The sequence below is a fragment of the Stegodyphus dumicola genome, chromosome 7 (genome assembly GCF_044657685.1).
Source record: "Stegodyphus dumicola isolate Sdum_Otavi_A_Nest chromosome 7, ASM4465768v1".
Taxonomy (NCBI): domain Eukaryota; kingdom Metazoa; phylum Arthropoda; class Arachnida; order Araneae; family Eresidae; genus Stegodyphus; species Stegodyphus dumicola.
This window is the reverse complement of record NC_140774.1, coordinates 98,703,986-98,720,967: the sequence shown is the minus strand read 5'-3', so window position 1 is coordinate 98,720,967 and position 16,982 is coordinate 98,703,986. Positions and strand designations below refer to the sequence as shown.

Below are 16,982 nucleotides of genomic sequence, written 5' to 3'. Positions count from 1 at the left end.
AAATTTAATATGCAAAAACATCTTGATCGAACATGTAAATGATCAAAATTTCAAGACAAATGCATACAAATGATCAAAGTTTCAAGGCAAATGAACAGGAATTGTGATTATAGTGCGCAATTCGTTAAGTATAAAACCATTAAGAGAGACAAAAAATTTATCTTTTTTGTTGCTACCATTGCAATTCCGTAAAGTAGCAACTAAAGATGACATTAGGACGATATTGAAGACCTTGCAGACAACTAAACGACTTCGAACGTTTGTAGCATTGTAGGGTTGAGTGAAGCTGGGTGGTCATACCAAGCAATAAGCTGCCACCTGCAGCGTACAGACACTGCTGTGCCAAAGATGTTGGCAGAAATGTTGCTACAAGGAAATTGCCAAATGAAGGCTCTGGAAGGCCAAAGAGCACAAATGCGAAGAAAGATAGGATGATTGTTCACCAGGCCCGAACTGCACCAAGGGTCCCATTGTCAACTATTCAACGCACTACAGCCACATGTATACCTCCCGTGGTACCGTCCACCATCTTATGGCGATTGTCTGAGACACAGTTATGCTCACAGAGGCCTTTGACCCCACAACAATGCCAGAGTTTTCTGGAGCAGTGTTGCAGCTGATCATCATGGCTTGTCGGGATTATGTCCGGATACCGTCACAGTTATACAACATAATAAACGAAGTAAAAACAATGTTATGATCTGATTTGTGAAACTGTACCCTCCTGAATGACTTGAATGTTCTAGGCACATACATAACTTCATATAAATTCACTATAACAGTTGGCAATTTAATTATAGCAATAACTTTTCTATCAGAATTGTTTTCCCCCTAGTTCTTAGTATTAACAAAAAAACTGAGCATTTGCTAGTTTAACCTGTTTAACAAAGGTTATAAAATTGCTTTATTGTAAAATTAAATTTTATCTTACCTTAGCTAAAGGATTAGTTTTATCTTCAGATACATCACCAGTTGATGGTGGGGCAAGAATATCAGCTTTCTTCTTATTTGTCAAACTTTTCTTGGCAGAAGACACTTTCGGAGTTGAAGTTTTAACAACAGGTGCCTGTTTAGCAGATGCTAGCTTACTTGATGGCTGCTTAGTTGCTTTAGTTACACCTGGTTTAGGAGCAGATGAACCAAGTGATGACTGTTTTACCTTTTCTATTGCTTTAGGAGGACTTTTGCTTATTGATGGTGCAGCTATTAAATGTAAAAGAGCAAACTCTTAATTTCCCTTCAGCACAAGTATAATGAGATGACAGCATAGGTTCTCAGTCCAATAAAAATACCTTCATTAACATCTTTTTCAGTCATGTATATATTCATAAATAATCACATTGCTTTAATAAATTTCTTAAGCAAAATGACAGTAAAAGAACAATACTTCAAACAAATTATTTTACGAAATAAGATAAAAAAAATATTCAAAACAAATGACTTTATGAAAGAAAACCGATTCATTTTAAAATAAGGCATAAAACATTTAATTAAGAATACAGTACAAAGTCCGTAATCCAGACATCCATTATCCGGAATGATCTATAAGCCAGACCTCAAAGACACAAACTTTATGCATGCGCAAAGCATACATTAGTATGCTTTACGCATGTGCGCGTTGAAAGAAATGTTTAATAAAGTAAACAAATAAATATTAAGCTTTTTTTTTGTAAAATTTGATACCCTTTAGATCATAATTGCTCTTTATTTCATAAATTACGGTTTCATATTTTTAATTGTATAATTTCTGCATGCCATCTTACCAGATTTAAATTGATGATCTATAATACGGAAAAACCCCTAATCCGGAATCGCCGAAGTCCTGACGATTACAGACTTTGTACTGTATATAAATAAAGTATTGTGCTTGCATCATTACAATATTAGCTCAGATAGTTGCAGTTGTTTTATTCTCTTTGACATTTCTCTGTCTTTTGAGTTAGATCCTAAACTCTTGCTTGGGTAAAGAGCATTAATTATAGATATTATTATGCATATAATAGCTGCATATGTGATAACGAATGAGATAAAGTACATTTCATTTGAATGAGAATCCATCATCACTTAACAGTTCTCAATGTCTCGAATAATTTTCATAAGTACCTGAAAAATCCATTCAAAGTGAGACATTACTAACATCATATTGCAGCCAGCACAACATATGATGAAATTTTTGAAGAATTAAAGGCTTTAACTCGTATAAATTTTAACATTCAGGGAGTGTCTGGTTTGATTAGGTCAATGGTCCCAAACTAGTTGGCAGTCTTCGTGGGCTGTGACCACAATCTAGTTTATAGTTTTAGAAATATACAGATATGGGCAGAGTTTATATGTTCGAGTGCTGTTGAAGGAATCAGAGAAAGAATGCATACATTGGGGCTTGCTTGTATGCCAGACAACATGACCTGTATAAATAAGGTGAGAGTGCTTCTAACATCAGTAAATTAAGTTCACTAGCCAGCAGTGGAATTTCAATACTCTAGTGTTTCCAGTTTTCTTTCTTTTTTTTTAATTTTATTTTATTTATTTACTTGTTATTTTTGATATATACTTCAGTCAGTCACTTGTTAGCTAACTGGGTGCACTGCTGTGTAATTCATATTGCTAACCAATGGAGAAACTACATCAGATCATGCATTCGGCTCTTATGCAATTTCAGTTTCAAATTACTGTATTAGATTAGTTGAATATGACAAAGCACATGAAAGCTCTCTGCCTAAGGTGTGTAATGTCTTCAAAGGTAATCTGGCTAATATCTATGTTATACATGGGGAAAACCATAAAATCACCCATGCAGACAGCCATTCACTGAGGTTTGAACTGAGAATCAAACTAGCAGTAGCACTTACTACTGGTGGTTAGAAAGTGAATCATAAGATATATGAGCAAATAAAAACAATTCTTGACTTCTAGAAAAGATCCATTTTTTTTATTACTATATAATTTAGTAATTAGATTCTATATTTTCCTAGTTCATGCTAAAATTCATTACTAATTGGATTAAAATAACTTTCAGCTTAATAATAAGCAATAAAAATTAAACCTTCAAATGCTTGCATGCATTTTTCTCACTTTTTCATTAGTCTTGTAAATTTTGATTCTAATTTTAGGAAATTATTAAAATTTTATTAAATATATTTTCACAAAATTCCAAGTGCATTTTTTGGAGCTGCAATATGCATATTGCATTTTTCTCATCAAATATGACATAACAGTTAATCTGGTAATAAGAATTGTAACCTATTAAATGTATCACTAAATTTTTTAAAGTACTTTTAATGCAGCCTCTAGCTCTTGAAATAGAACAATAACAGGCTAGTTTACATTTTGGGGTACCCCTTGGATTATTGCCACGTTGTTGTTCTATTTATCACCAAGTTGTTCTTTCAGTTATGGTAAACTGAGTATTTTATGCGTGATCACGCTGAATTTAATTGTTGGGAAAATATTTCTCAAGGCTTATTTCTGCGTTGGATGACAGTTAGGAAGTACGTTGCTTATTTTGTGCTTTTCACCATGAAGTGGCTGACGATGACAAAATTAGCATGAAGTTTCTGTACGATTTGGAATTTGGAACAAATGGAAAAGAAAGCATTAATCGATTGGTGTGTAAATGAAGGTTCAATCATAATTCAATGAAATATAAAACCTGGAACAACAATCACATCTGATTGCTGGAAGTCATACGATTATCTTTCTGATCATTCCACCTCTTCGTAAATTACGCAGTGGTTCAAAAACCGGAGCCCATATTAACACTATCAAAGGTATGTGGGATGTAATAAAAAGGGATTTAAAAAAAAATGCCACTGACAGATTGGGACTACTGAGGATACTTTTGACTCTTACTTTTGTGAGTTTATGTGGCGGCAGCACTATACAGATTCTAGTTCAGATCATTTTAAACAGTTTTTAAATGCTGCTAAGGAATTCTGTGTGATTCACATTGATGACACAAATTTCTAAATAAGGCAAATCAATCCTTTTTGTAATGCACAGCATATATTTCCATTTTTATGCTATTTCTTTGTTTTATTTTGATTTAAAATTTAGTTTGAGATTATAATTGTTTCGGATGCCATTTTACTTGGGAGGGCATTGCACTAAACAGGAATGGTGCCAAAAAAGTCAACAAATTTTGCCAAGAGGACCCTGAAATATATTTTCCCCCAATAACATAACAAAGTTTTAAACCTGTTGTTTTAAATGGCAGACATTATAAAATAAGAGTTACTTCATTAAATATATACATTATTAATACATACAAGTTTCATGCTGTGCTAGTTTGCCTTCTTTATCAATGTGATGCAACTTTAACAAGATTACGGTATAAATTAACCATTTGACTGCTATGCGGCTCAAAAGCGCTGCGTTCATTTGTGAAAAACGTAACGCAGCGCATTTGCACTGCGAGTTTCAGTGTGTCTTTGTTGCTCCGTGGGTGTGCACACAGTCTGACCTCATGCGTACTTTGTAACACGAGTGCATTCTAAAATAACTTTTACCATTTTTATATATTATTTTAAAAAATAACCATGTTACGGGTTATTTAATTCAGATGTTGATTCAATTGCTAGTGATTCCGAGGATGGTGAAAGAACAGATATAAGTAGTGATGATAGCATTATTATAACTCATCAAAGAAAAAGACCGAGGATTGAAAGTGAGTCTTCTGTCTATCTTCAGAAACAGAAGAAACACCAACTTTTACAAATATTGCTAGTGATTCTGAGGATGTGAAAGAACAGACACAAGTAGTGATGATAGCATTATTATAACTCATCAAAGAAAAAGACTGAGAATTGAAAGTGAGTCTTCTATCTCATCTTCAGAAACAGAAGAAACACCAACTTTTACAAATATTCCTCTGAGAAATGTGTTTTCCAAAGCAACAAATAATTTTTTCAAGACTCCTGGACCTAGATGTGCACCTCCCCCCCCCCCGATGCTACACCCATAACATATTTCAATTCATTTTTTAACACATCACTGCTTGAAACCATCGTAAGGGAAACAAATCGATATGCTACCCAGTTTTTTGCCTCGCACACTGTTTTGAATAATTCTCAAGCAAAAAAGTGGATGCCGACAATATACGAAATTAAAGCCTTTATTGCAGTCTTACTCGAAATGTGGATTACGAGAAGGGCAACAATTGATAGTTATTGGATAAAAGGTTCCTGATATATACCATGGCTTACGACAATGTTTTCAAGGGATAGGTTTCAACCGATTTTGAAGTTTTTTCACTTGATTGACAATACATTATTATTTGAACCAGGCCATCCGAATTATGACCCATTTGGCAGGTTTGATATGCTTGTCAAACATGCAAATACTGTATTTCAGCGGCATTATATACCAAATCAACAATTATCTATCGACGAGTCGTTAGTTGGTACTCACTGTCATTCTGCCATAAAACAATACATCCCAAACAAAAAACACCATAAATGGGGGATCAAATTTTGGATGTTGTGCGACTCGATTTCTAAATATTGCTTGATTTTGTTTTGCTACAAAGGAGCTAAAAATACAGATGACAGAGATTTAGTACAAAAATATGGTCTTGGATTTATGGTTGAGGAAAAATTGCTTTCAACTGGATATTATCTGCACAAAGGCTATCTATCATCTGTTTACAGATATTTTTTACACAAGCTTATGCTTGGCCAAAGCCCTTTTGAAACAAAATACATATCTAAGTGGAACAATTAGACATAACAGAAAAGAGATTCCTCCAGAAGCTAAGAAAGCAATCGCAGGAGAAGCGAAATACATCAATACAAAATGAAAATGTATTGATGTGCTCTTTCAGGGACAAAAAGTCCAAACCAAACCCAGTCATATTGATTTTATCCAACTCGGATACTAATAGTGTGACGATCAAGAAAACGAAAGGAAATTTTGAATACAAAAAGACGAAACCAAGCATGATTGATGACTACAACAAATACATGGGATGTGTGGACAAGTGCGACAAAATGTTATACGCGTATTTAGATGACCGAAAAACCCTAAAATATTGGAAAAAAGTAGTATTCAACATATTTGGAAGAATGGTGCTGAACTCTTATATGTTGTATGTTTCCAACACTACCAGAAAAAAAATGAACCGGCTCAAATTCACATCGAAAATTATTACCGATATCGAAAAGGAGTGGATAAATCATAAAAATAAAGTGTTAACACAACCATCTTCATCAACCAAAAAATTACAGGGACGTAACTTACGACAATGTGCGGTGTGTAGCAACAGAAGGAGCGGGATGCGCTTGTTGTAAAAAAGGCCTTCATGCTATTTGTGCGGCAAAACATAGTTGTTATACATAAATTTTTCATGTAAGAGTCAGTGATCTTCCCCTAATCAAAATGATTCTTTACGTGCTGATCATAAGAGAAGATCAATAAACTTTATCTTTTTATAAATTTTAATTTTCAATGAAAAAAACAATTTAGTGCTTATTTTTTCTTATTCACAATCACAATTAATATTGTTTCTTTATAATATGAAAAGAATTATTAAAATTGATTGATATTTGTCTAAATGAGAGTGTTTTATTTGACGACATCAAGTCAAAATATGTCCCGTAGTTTTCGGGCATTCTTGCAAGAATTGCTTAGCAGTCAAACGGTTAAATAGAAATCAATTTTGTAGGAGTTCATGGAATATTTACTTATGGAATACATTAAATCTCATGGAATACATTTATTATACTGCAGACACAAAATATTATTTTTTATTTTTCTGCATTTCACAAATAGGGGGATTTTGGGGGGGGGCTAAATATCTATCAACAACCATTCCTAAGCTGCTCTTTTTGTTAAAAGATATAATTAAAAAGTAAGGAAAAAGAGAGAAAAAGAAATTAAAATAATATTAATTTGCACAATAAACCTCCAAAAATTTTATAATACAAATATAAAAAAATATCAAAACTAATAAGAATATTTGCCCTTTTTTTTAGATATAATATTTGACTGCAGTAATATTTTGAAATTATAGAAAAGCACACAAACTGGCTAGGGCCATTGGTCTCAAACTGGTGTCACCCCAAAGACCCACAGCAATTTTATGGGGCCAATAAATTTCAGCCATGTATCTGCTTTAATACAGTACTTATAGATTTATTCATTAGGCAGTGGATTCCAATATACTGTTTATTAAGGAAACATAACAGCACTAGCATAGCAAATATTTAGATAGTCATTCCAATTGATTCTGAAGCTGGCACTGGCACATAATCAAAAGTACAGATGTAAGGCACATATATAATACTCTAACAGACCCCCCAAAGTAAACTAAAAGAAAAAAGGACATTAATCATGGCATCTCAGAAAATGACAATTTAAAATATAAACATCATTAGAAACATGTGGACTGTGTTTATATGGACAAAAATAAAATAAAATGGATAGATTTACAATATCAAATTCCAAATGCCATCAGGTGTTCAGCTGTAGTAAAAAATAGAGAAAGGTATAATTTTTTACACAATCATTAGAATTTTTTTCTTCACGTGTTGATAAAAAATTCAATACATAAGGAAACAGAGTAAGTTGTCCACATTTATTTTCAAGTTTTGTTTCCACTGGGAAGTATTCTGTGACCATTTGGTAAGTTTTCTAATTTGTTTATTTTATGTTAAAAGTAAGTTATTTAGTGGCTACTCCAAAATATTAGAATTATCTGAAGTAAATCTCAATGCAAAAATTTAATATTTAGTTGCTAGTACATCTGAATTATGATATGTAATAAAAAGAAATTTGTTGCAGATAGAAAATAAGCATGATAATTTTTTCCATATGGGTTATTGCTATTATTTGTTTATGTGCTTTTTATAAATATTTAGTAAGTAAAATTATAAATTAATTTAGTTTGAAATTTTGTTAATAAACATATGGCCTCCTAGTTGCTTTCAAGTCATGCATATGTCCCACCAGCTGCCTTCAGGTCGAGCAAGCAGCCCGCATGCAATCTGAGATCACTAGGCTAGGCTATATGCTTGAAATCACATGTTTAAGCTTCAGCACATACATGATAACATGATGCATATAAAAGGAAAATATGAATCTTTCTTTCTGCTTTCAAGTCTTAAAAGATCATTTTTACAAGATAAAACACATTCATTCAACATTTTATTAAATTGAAATTAAGGTTTAAAAAGGAATAACTATGAAATTATGAATCAAGATATTGAAATAGCTAAAAATTTCTTTTGTAATTAAACACTATAGTTAATTGTTATAATAAAATTATTTATACAATAAAATGCTTGGATTAAAAAAAATTTATGTTATATTTCAACTGAAAATTAATCACATTTACCTTTCTTAACTTCACCAGTCTGTGCTACCTTTTTGCTTGCTGTGTAGTTTGCCTTTTTAATTGGAGATATTTTCAATTCTGGAGGTTGCTTATGATCAGGCACTGAACCAGCAATTGAAACAGGTCTTGGTTTTCTTGGAGAGGAGCGCATTCGCCGATTAACTGCACTAGCAGCACGACCTGAACCTCCAGATTGCTCAGATGCTGAAGAAAGAGGTCTAGTTGGTGAGCGAACATTATCCTTCACCATACCTAGATTAATACATTTCATAGGATGATTAAAAAAAATTTTCTGAACAAAATTTTAAACTGATAAGCAAATACTAAAAATAAAAATAAGCTAAAAATTCAACATATGTTTCAGTATTGTGAAAATGATATTTGATATAAAAATATTTGTTTACATAATAGCTGCTGAAACTCAAAAGCAAGATTCTCAAATTCCACTCTAAAAAATATTATCATTTCAGTCAACATACCAGAAGATTAAAGTATATATATGTTTATTATAAAGCTTATTCCAATGAAATGTATAGCAGAAGATACTTTTTAACGAGTTCAGGGGGGAAATGAGTAAAATTTTATCCCCTATCCACAGGTTATTGATGGGAGGAAAAAGAGAGAAGGAAGAAAAATCCACTACATGGGAATATGGCCATATCAAATATGCTTAAGGAATTAGTGAAATACCACTTCAAAACCTTGAATAAACTGAATGCAGAATCAAGAAGTTTAACTTTTAATACAGTCAAAACTCGTTAATTCGGACACCCATAATCCGGAATGATCTATAATCCGGACCTCAAAGTTAAAAACTTTCTGCGCATGCGCCGCGTTGACACATGCGCATAGGCAATCTACGCGTGCACGTAAGACCTTTTACGACTGCGCATATGCGTGTGAGGAAGCGCAGAATACGTTTTCGCGTGCGCGTTTTACGTATAACGGATGGTATAAGCTAAAATTATCTAATTATCTATTTCAGTTAATGTTGATGATTGCGTTGTTCCTTAATCTTTGAATTGGATCCCGCTTATTATTTTTTGCAGACTGTAAGAGCAATTTTATAAAAGTAAACTTGAACTTTCGATTATGTCAAATAGAATTTCCGATTCTGGAGTTCCCAAAGGATCGTACAAAACGAAAGTATGTTTCGATGTCCATCAAACAAAAAGTGGAATTGCTGCAAAAAATGGATAAAGACATGAAGAATGTGACAGAGAGGTTAGTGAAAACGAAAAAATTTCGATTGACAAGTTACTCGGTATTCTCTGCACAGATTACGGGATTTGAACAGAGAAACTTCGTAACTGAACAAGAAATTATGTCTGTTTATAGAATTAAAGAGAAAGTATTATCACATAAAACGAAGCAACTTAAACAACTTACATTGAAAGAAATGTTTAATAAAGTAAACAAATAAATATTAAGCTTTTTTTTTTTTTTTTTTTGTAAATTTTGATACCCTTTAGATCACAATTGTTCTTTATTTCATAAATTACGGTTTCATATTTTTAATTTTAGAATTTCTGCATGCCATCTTAGGAGATTTAAACTGATGATCTATAATCCGGAAAAATCGATAATCCAGAATCGCCCCGACGAGTCCGGATTAACGACTTTTGATTGTATATACTTAAAACAACAGCATAGCAGTTATTTTTACAAATTTTGTAGGGATGTGTGTGTGTGATTATGGCAAAGCCTCAAGGGCTATCTGCCTAAGGGGAGGGATGCCTTCGTGGAGGACATTTTAAGGGGCTCGTATACATGTTACACATGGGGAAAACCACGAAAACGCCCATGCAGCGAGCCCTTTCGCGGGATTCGAACCTCGGGCCGAACTTCCAGTATTCAGTGACTTTGCCGCTCGGCCGCTGGTTGGCACAAATTTTATAGGATAAAAATATAATGACATATAGCATCTCTAAAATGCCTTGACAGAGTTATACATTAAAAAAAATCATAGTATTAAAAGCCCTTTTGTTTCCTTTTACATTTTTTGTTCCCGATTGTTTTTACAATTTCGTTTCAACCTTTTACTGTCATTTCAAAGTTCATAGCCCTCCACCAATTCAGTACTTTCTGATTAACTGCACCCCTACCAGAAAAATGCATTCATGAGAAAAATCAGTCATTTTCAAAATAGTTATGTAGCAACCCAGGCAAGGTAACTGTGCACCTGCCAAAACATATGCAATATGCTGATTTTGTTAAGCAAAAACAGATCACTTATATAGAGAGAGAAAGAGAAAAAAACAAGACCAAAAAAAAGGGGTGGCCTCAAAAAAAAATTATTACTAATGCTTTTATTTTTTTTAAATTTTATTACTTTATTATTTGAAGTATAGCCACTGAGTGAAACAGCTGTTACCTTTTGTGCAAGCAAAAAGTAAGCAGCCAAAAAATTCTCGAAGGCTTTCCAAAATCACCAATGACTTCAGAACTTTTCTTTGAGGATGTGGATAATCAGAAAAATACCAAATTTCCATCTACAACTTTTAATAAAAGATAGCCTGATGCAACTGTTTTTTTCACATACACACCCAAAAATCAGTCATGCATATTTTATGAGCAATAAATGTATTTATTTCTGAGCCTTGCATTAAGTTTAATAAAACCTGGTTAAATCTATTATAATTATTAGTATGTAATAGTTTTTGTAGTTTGCACATATTTAAAAATTAATTCTGCTATTATAAAGAATATATCACCAAATAAAATCAAAACAAACCAAAGATATAAATATCCTAAAACCCAATTTAAAATAAATAAATAAATAAATAAATAATACAATACAGAATTTAAAACTTTTCAGTAAATTATAAAACCTTGCACTAGCATACATTAAATACTTGGAGTAGATATATCTATTTACGTGCTCTGCATGAAATATTTAGCTTAAAAATTAACAAAATAATTATTTCAAGGGGAAAAGATAACAACACATACTGCAATGTTATTCAAAATCAATGAATTATTCCCAATTAAGTAAGGTCTTTAAAGTCTCTTTTTAAGTGTATTAAGCCAGTATACTTCTTAATATTTTAACACTTTGATATGCAACAGACTGTTAAAAATTTGTTGTCTGAACAGCATTTCCTTCCTATTTTAATAAATACCAGTATTATACAGTCAAAAGTCTTTAATCCGGACTCGTCGGGATTTCGGCGATTCTGGATTATCAATTTTTCCGGATTATAGATCATCAGTTTAAATCTGGTAAGATGGCATGCAAAAATTCTAAAATTAAAAATATGAAACCGTAATTTATAAAATAATGAGAAATTATGATCTAAAGGGTATCAAAATTTACAAAAAAAAAGAAGCTTAATATTTATTTGTTTACTTTATTAAACATTTCTTTCAACGCGTGCATGCGTAAAGCATACCTTACGCATAGCCAAAATTAGAAAATTGCAACCAGAAAACTATTTGATTTGTATTCGTGATATTTATAATGACGAGGAATTTGATTTAAATCATATCAAAGACGGAGTACATCGAGATTAAATACTACATTTAGTAAGGAATTAAAAGCCGAATAAAAACATCTGCCCTGAAGTTAAGGATAGTGCTGACAGATCAACTTCCAGTTCATTGCGCGCCACAATGTCCCCCCCCCCCCCCCGCGCAGAGCAGCGCGAAATTGATAAACAGATTTCGGAACGGTTAGATAAACAAAGGATATACCTTTATCCATTTTTTGTAGCAATTCGTTTTTTGTTTGATGGACATCGAAACATACTTTCGTTTTCTAGATCCTTTGGGAGCTTCAGCATCGGAAATTCTATTTCACATAATCGAAAGTTCAAGCTTACTTTTATAAAATTGCTCTTACAGTCTGAAAAAAATAATAAGCCCGATCCAATTCGAAGGTTAAGGAACAACGCAATCATCAACATTAACTGAAATAGAAAATTAGATAATTTTAGCTTATACCGTCCGTTACACATTAAACGCGCATGCGAAAACGTATTGTGCGCTTGCGCAGACGCATATGCGCAGTCGTAAATGTCTTGCGCGCACGCGTGAAACGCCTATGAGCATGCGTCAAAAGGGCGCATGCGCAGAAAGATTTTAGCTTTGAGGTCCGGATTATAGATCATTCCGGATTATGGGTGTCCAAATTAACAACTTTTGACTATAATTATTAATACTTCTCAAATATCACTACTTACAAATAAAGGAAAGAAAAATTATAGCTTCAAACAAAGCCACTGACAATATCCAGTGGGTGATGGTTCACTATCTCTTTCTTTCTTTACATGTATACTTTCTTTACATATATGTAATAGATACATTTTGCTGATTAACCCCCCCCCCCACACACACACACCCACCAAAAAAAAAAAAAAAAAAAAAAAAAAGAAAGAAACTTTTGTAGATCAGCATGAATTCTAGAAGCATAGATTCAAAAAATTATTACTATAGCAATATATTTAAGGCTCTTTGGTTATATTAATAACCATAAAACTTACTTGATGTACCACTGCTAGCAGTACTATTAGCTTTATTTGCTTCAACATAATGCTTTCTAGGCTGAGCTAACTGATCTAGACGAGTCATGCTCACAGATCTTTTACGTGTTGAAGAAGCTGCAGATGTTCGAGGCGCTGCAGTACGATCATAAGGAACTGTGGGCATTAGGTCATTCTTTCGACGGCCTCTTGGAGCAGGTACAGAAGCAGTCATGCTCCTAGACATAATATCATCACCTACAAACAGAATATACAAATTGTGATCTATATCAAAGGAAGAATATATAGTGAAATACGCAGTTTTGACCTTCTGAGCAGTACTTCTTTCAGATCTGCTGATGAAGATTTGCAATTATAAAGTATTTATAAGCTAGATTTGAAAAATAACTTATTTTATTCTTAGCTTCCCTAATCTTCCATTTAACAGAAAGCCATTTAGATTGTTAAATAATATAAGATATAAAATAATTTAAATAACGAGTTATTTGTGTATATATAACTCATTAAATTATATATACACATACATAAAAAGACAGAATATTTGACTGGGTAAAGTAGGCATACAGCTCAGAAGGTTAAATCCAGTTATATATCATTAAAAACTATGAATTGGCAAACAGGAGTAACTATGATATTTAAGTAATGAATATATACAAAAAAAATTTTGCAAAGTATCTGTTTCTGATGTCAGTTCTGTAAAATTACTAGCGACAAGTGTCAAAATGTCACCAAATGAAAGAACAACATATCAAACACTTAGCTAATTTATGAATGTGAATGAAAAAAGGAATCAAATATATACCTCTCGCACAAAAAGTAACAATCAGATTGATTTTTCATCCATACAGCCAACAGTTTTATCATTTACAGTTTTACAGGCATTAATTTCTACTTCATTATTCAATAAAAGTAACGTGTCAGGAATTGTTATTCTATTGGTATTTAATGCACAGAGTTTATGAAACCAAAAACATGACTCTACCAAATATCAGGAACATAATTAAATCTACATAAAAAATTAAAAACTGAAATATTTAAGTAACCATATTATCCCATTCTTTAAAACCCTCAAAATATAAAAACTTACATGATGGCTTATAAATGCATTACTAACATACTGTGAAAATATCAATATTCTATTGTTATACACTCACAGCAATAAGCATTCGATAACTATTTATCAAAACGATGGAAAACAATTTATGAAACTTTCAAGCAAAGAATATATGCATCAGAATTTAAAATTATGTAAAATTCAAGTTAAGTAAAACAGGACATAATGTAAAATTATTTACTCTGAAGAGTCCATCTCTTTCAAACATCAAAAATATTTTTATGAAATTTCTATTTGACATGTTTCTCATTTATATTATACATATTAAGATGTGTCACAGTATTAATATGTACACTTATCAGTACAGTTTTGAAAAAAATTAACCTCAGTAATGTCGCTGCTTGAGTTGGCCTCCAACCGGAATGTTAGCCATACAGAGTTTAAAAGCCAGCTCGTCAGAAGATACTAGGGCTATGACAGTGATATGAGCACGGATGAACTGGCCAAATGCAGCTTGGAACTTACTAAAAGATGATAGTATACTTCGTTCTGCAGAAGACTTGAGCACCCAAGTACTCAATCTCAGTACTGAATTAAATTATTTCAATGAAAAACTGGACAATAAAACCACTTTCTGATATTTCTAAATACCCCAGTGGGTGAAACAACAGGAAATGGCAATAATGAGATATAAAACACAAGGCTTTGTTTTAACTTTCTAGAAGATACAATTTCAACTTGAATAATGGATTCTGAATCATTACTAAGATTCATTCTACATGAAATGTAAAGCACTGCTCTGAAATTTTATTAAATCAACAAAAAATAAGGAAATATTTAAAAAAATATAGAATAGTGTGGAAGATATTAGTAAATAGAAGGATGAAGGGAGCAAATACTTTACCATTTTCATGCTAATAATGCAAATGACAATGTTAATAGAAAATGTTAGTTACAGACAGCACAAAAAGCAGCCTCTCAAGAGTGATGCAATCTACATGCCATATTCTTTCAGATCCCTACTCACCAATAAGAGCACCAGAGCCTACCAGCCAGCAAGGTGGAGACATAGTCTTTCGTTCAAAGTGAGAAGTGCATATTTGTGATGAATTTGATTGAGGACTAATACTATCAACCAAAAAGCTGTGCCCGCTAGAGTTAAAAGGAGAAACTGATCGGCTTTCGTAGTATGTTTCATTGGTTTCTTCTGTAAGATATTTTTAATCCATTATTATTCATAGATGAATAATCAAAATAAAAGCTCAATTATTATACTATATTATTAATTTCTTTTGCAGAAACTTTTCAAAAAGTGGTAACTATCACATTGTATAAGAAAATAAGTAAAAATTACTCTTTATTTATTCATATAATGATAAAGCTACAGAAATGCTACATAGTTACAAAAACTAATTTATGATGAAATATTTTATAGAAATACCGAATATCAAAGGTAACACTTCGCCAAGAAACTTTTTCCTTGTGGAAGGATAGTAAAATTTTAAAAATATCTCAGTTATTTTAAAATGTGATTGAAGTTCACAGATTGGAAAGAGAAATTGTTACATGGAATTTTTTATTTAAAAAATTATCACAATCACATAAATTTAGAAGTTTTTTGGAATTTTTAATTTCAAATTCATTAAAAATATATATGCTTTTATTTTAAGATACTGAAATTTATATATATATATCGATCAAAAACGTGTTGTTGTCGCAGCTTACTTATAAGATAATTTGACTATTTACTTTATTACTATTTGATTATTTAATAAAATGTTAACATGTTTGATAGTTTAAAATTACTGACTTAACTCTACTCAAAATCATATATTTTGTAAGTTAAATACAATATATGAAAAACCTAATTTAAAAAGCTCTATATAAAAGAAAAATATAAAATGTTATTCAAAGTGCATTTTATACTTAATACATAAATCAGACTTCTGCATTTCAAATGTTCGATTCCATAAAATGTATACTTTATTATGACAACATGCATTTTATTTTGTATGACAACACTAAATTTTATTGTCATTAAAATATATACCTTTTGATAATAAACCACTTGTAACAGAAGATTTATTCAATTTCTCCGAATCTGCTTGATATGAATGCAGAGACTCAACATTTCTAGGTACCGAACTGCCAAAAGCAAATGATATGTTACTTCTTTGAGCATTTCGGCGGGCTTCTAATGCAGCTTCTCTTTCCATATGCTTTTTAAGAAGAGCATCATTCCTTTCCTGAAAATTAAAATTCCAGCAGAAATTAGATATTTTAATTTTACAAGGATTCTTTTCAAATATTTAAATTTGTATGTTAAATTTATAAATGTATGAATAATGTGTAAATAAATTTATATGTTAAATGTTACATAATATATGTAATGTTTTAAGTGCATAAGTGCCACTCGGTACTTTTAGCAGCTTTCGGTACCCGTCATGGCTAAAGGTTAAGGCATACAGATGAAGACAACAAAAACTGGATTTCGACAAATCACCAATCTTTATTTTCGCACATATCGAGAACCATCCTTTTGCAGAAAAAGATGTTTTTTAATCATAGGGAGACCACAATAATTTCCATGTACTTAGGTTTTAAAAGTACGATTTAAGCATTTTGAACAGGACAGCATAAGCAGCACAGAGTTGTTTACAGGATAGAAGTTGGGAAAAGAAATGGCGTAGTTCAAGAAAGAGCATTTATACCTAGTAGATGCAGAAAGTACTCAAAGCTGTGATTGGTTAATTATAGTTACCTTTTCAATCAACGTTATGTAGCATGGAAAAATCTCGAATTTGGAAGAACACATGAATTTAGAGGGGAGAACATAAAATCTAGAATAGTTAATTTTGAGGTTGCCAATTATTTCTTAAAGCAGCCATCATCATTTTTTTATACCTTACACACTAGAGAATATGTAAAATATAAAATATCTGTCTTTCAAATAATAAATAAATAATAGCCCTTCAACTCTCGTCTTCATTCTAAAAAAGAACAAAGCAACAATTTTCTAACTCCCTGCAGTTCTGACGTGCACTTAGCACTTATCCATGAAATCTAAACCCAACATCTGGACATTAAACTGTCATGTGATCTGAAATGGTATGAAAGG

At 31.9% G+C, this 16,982-nt stretch overlaps 1 protein-coding gene across 4 annotated transcripts in view; it reads right to left on the bottom strand.

The window, feature by feature from the left end:
• Positions 1 to 16,982, bottom strand: part of LOC118185135 (uncharacterized) — a 141,004-nt gene that overhangs the window by 33,177 nt on the left and 90,845 nt on the right. For 3 of the 4 annotated variants that reach the window (XM_085820624.1, XM_085820625.1, XM_035354933.2), the window contains exons 5-9: positions 15,915 to 16,110; positions 14,892 to 15,071; positions 12,811 to 13,047; positions 8,330 to 8,581; positions 932 to 1,203 (exon numbers count right to left, since the gene is read on the bottom strand). In XM_085820624.1, the coding sequence (XP_085676750.1) occupies positions 932 to 1,203; positions 8,330 to 8,581; positions 12,811 to 13,047; positions 14,892 to 15,071; positions 15,915 to 16,110 (1,137 nt within the window). The remainder of the gene's footprint in view (positions 1 to 931; positions 1,204 to 8,329; positions 8,582 to 12,810; positions 13,048 to 14,891; positions 15,072 to 15,914; positions 16,111 to 16,982) is intronic. The other variant, XM_085820626.1, reaches the window with a different exon arrangement.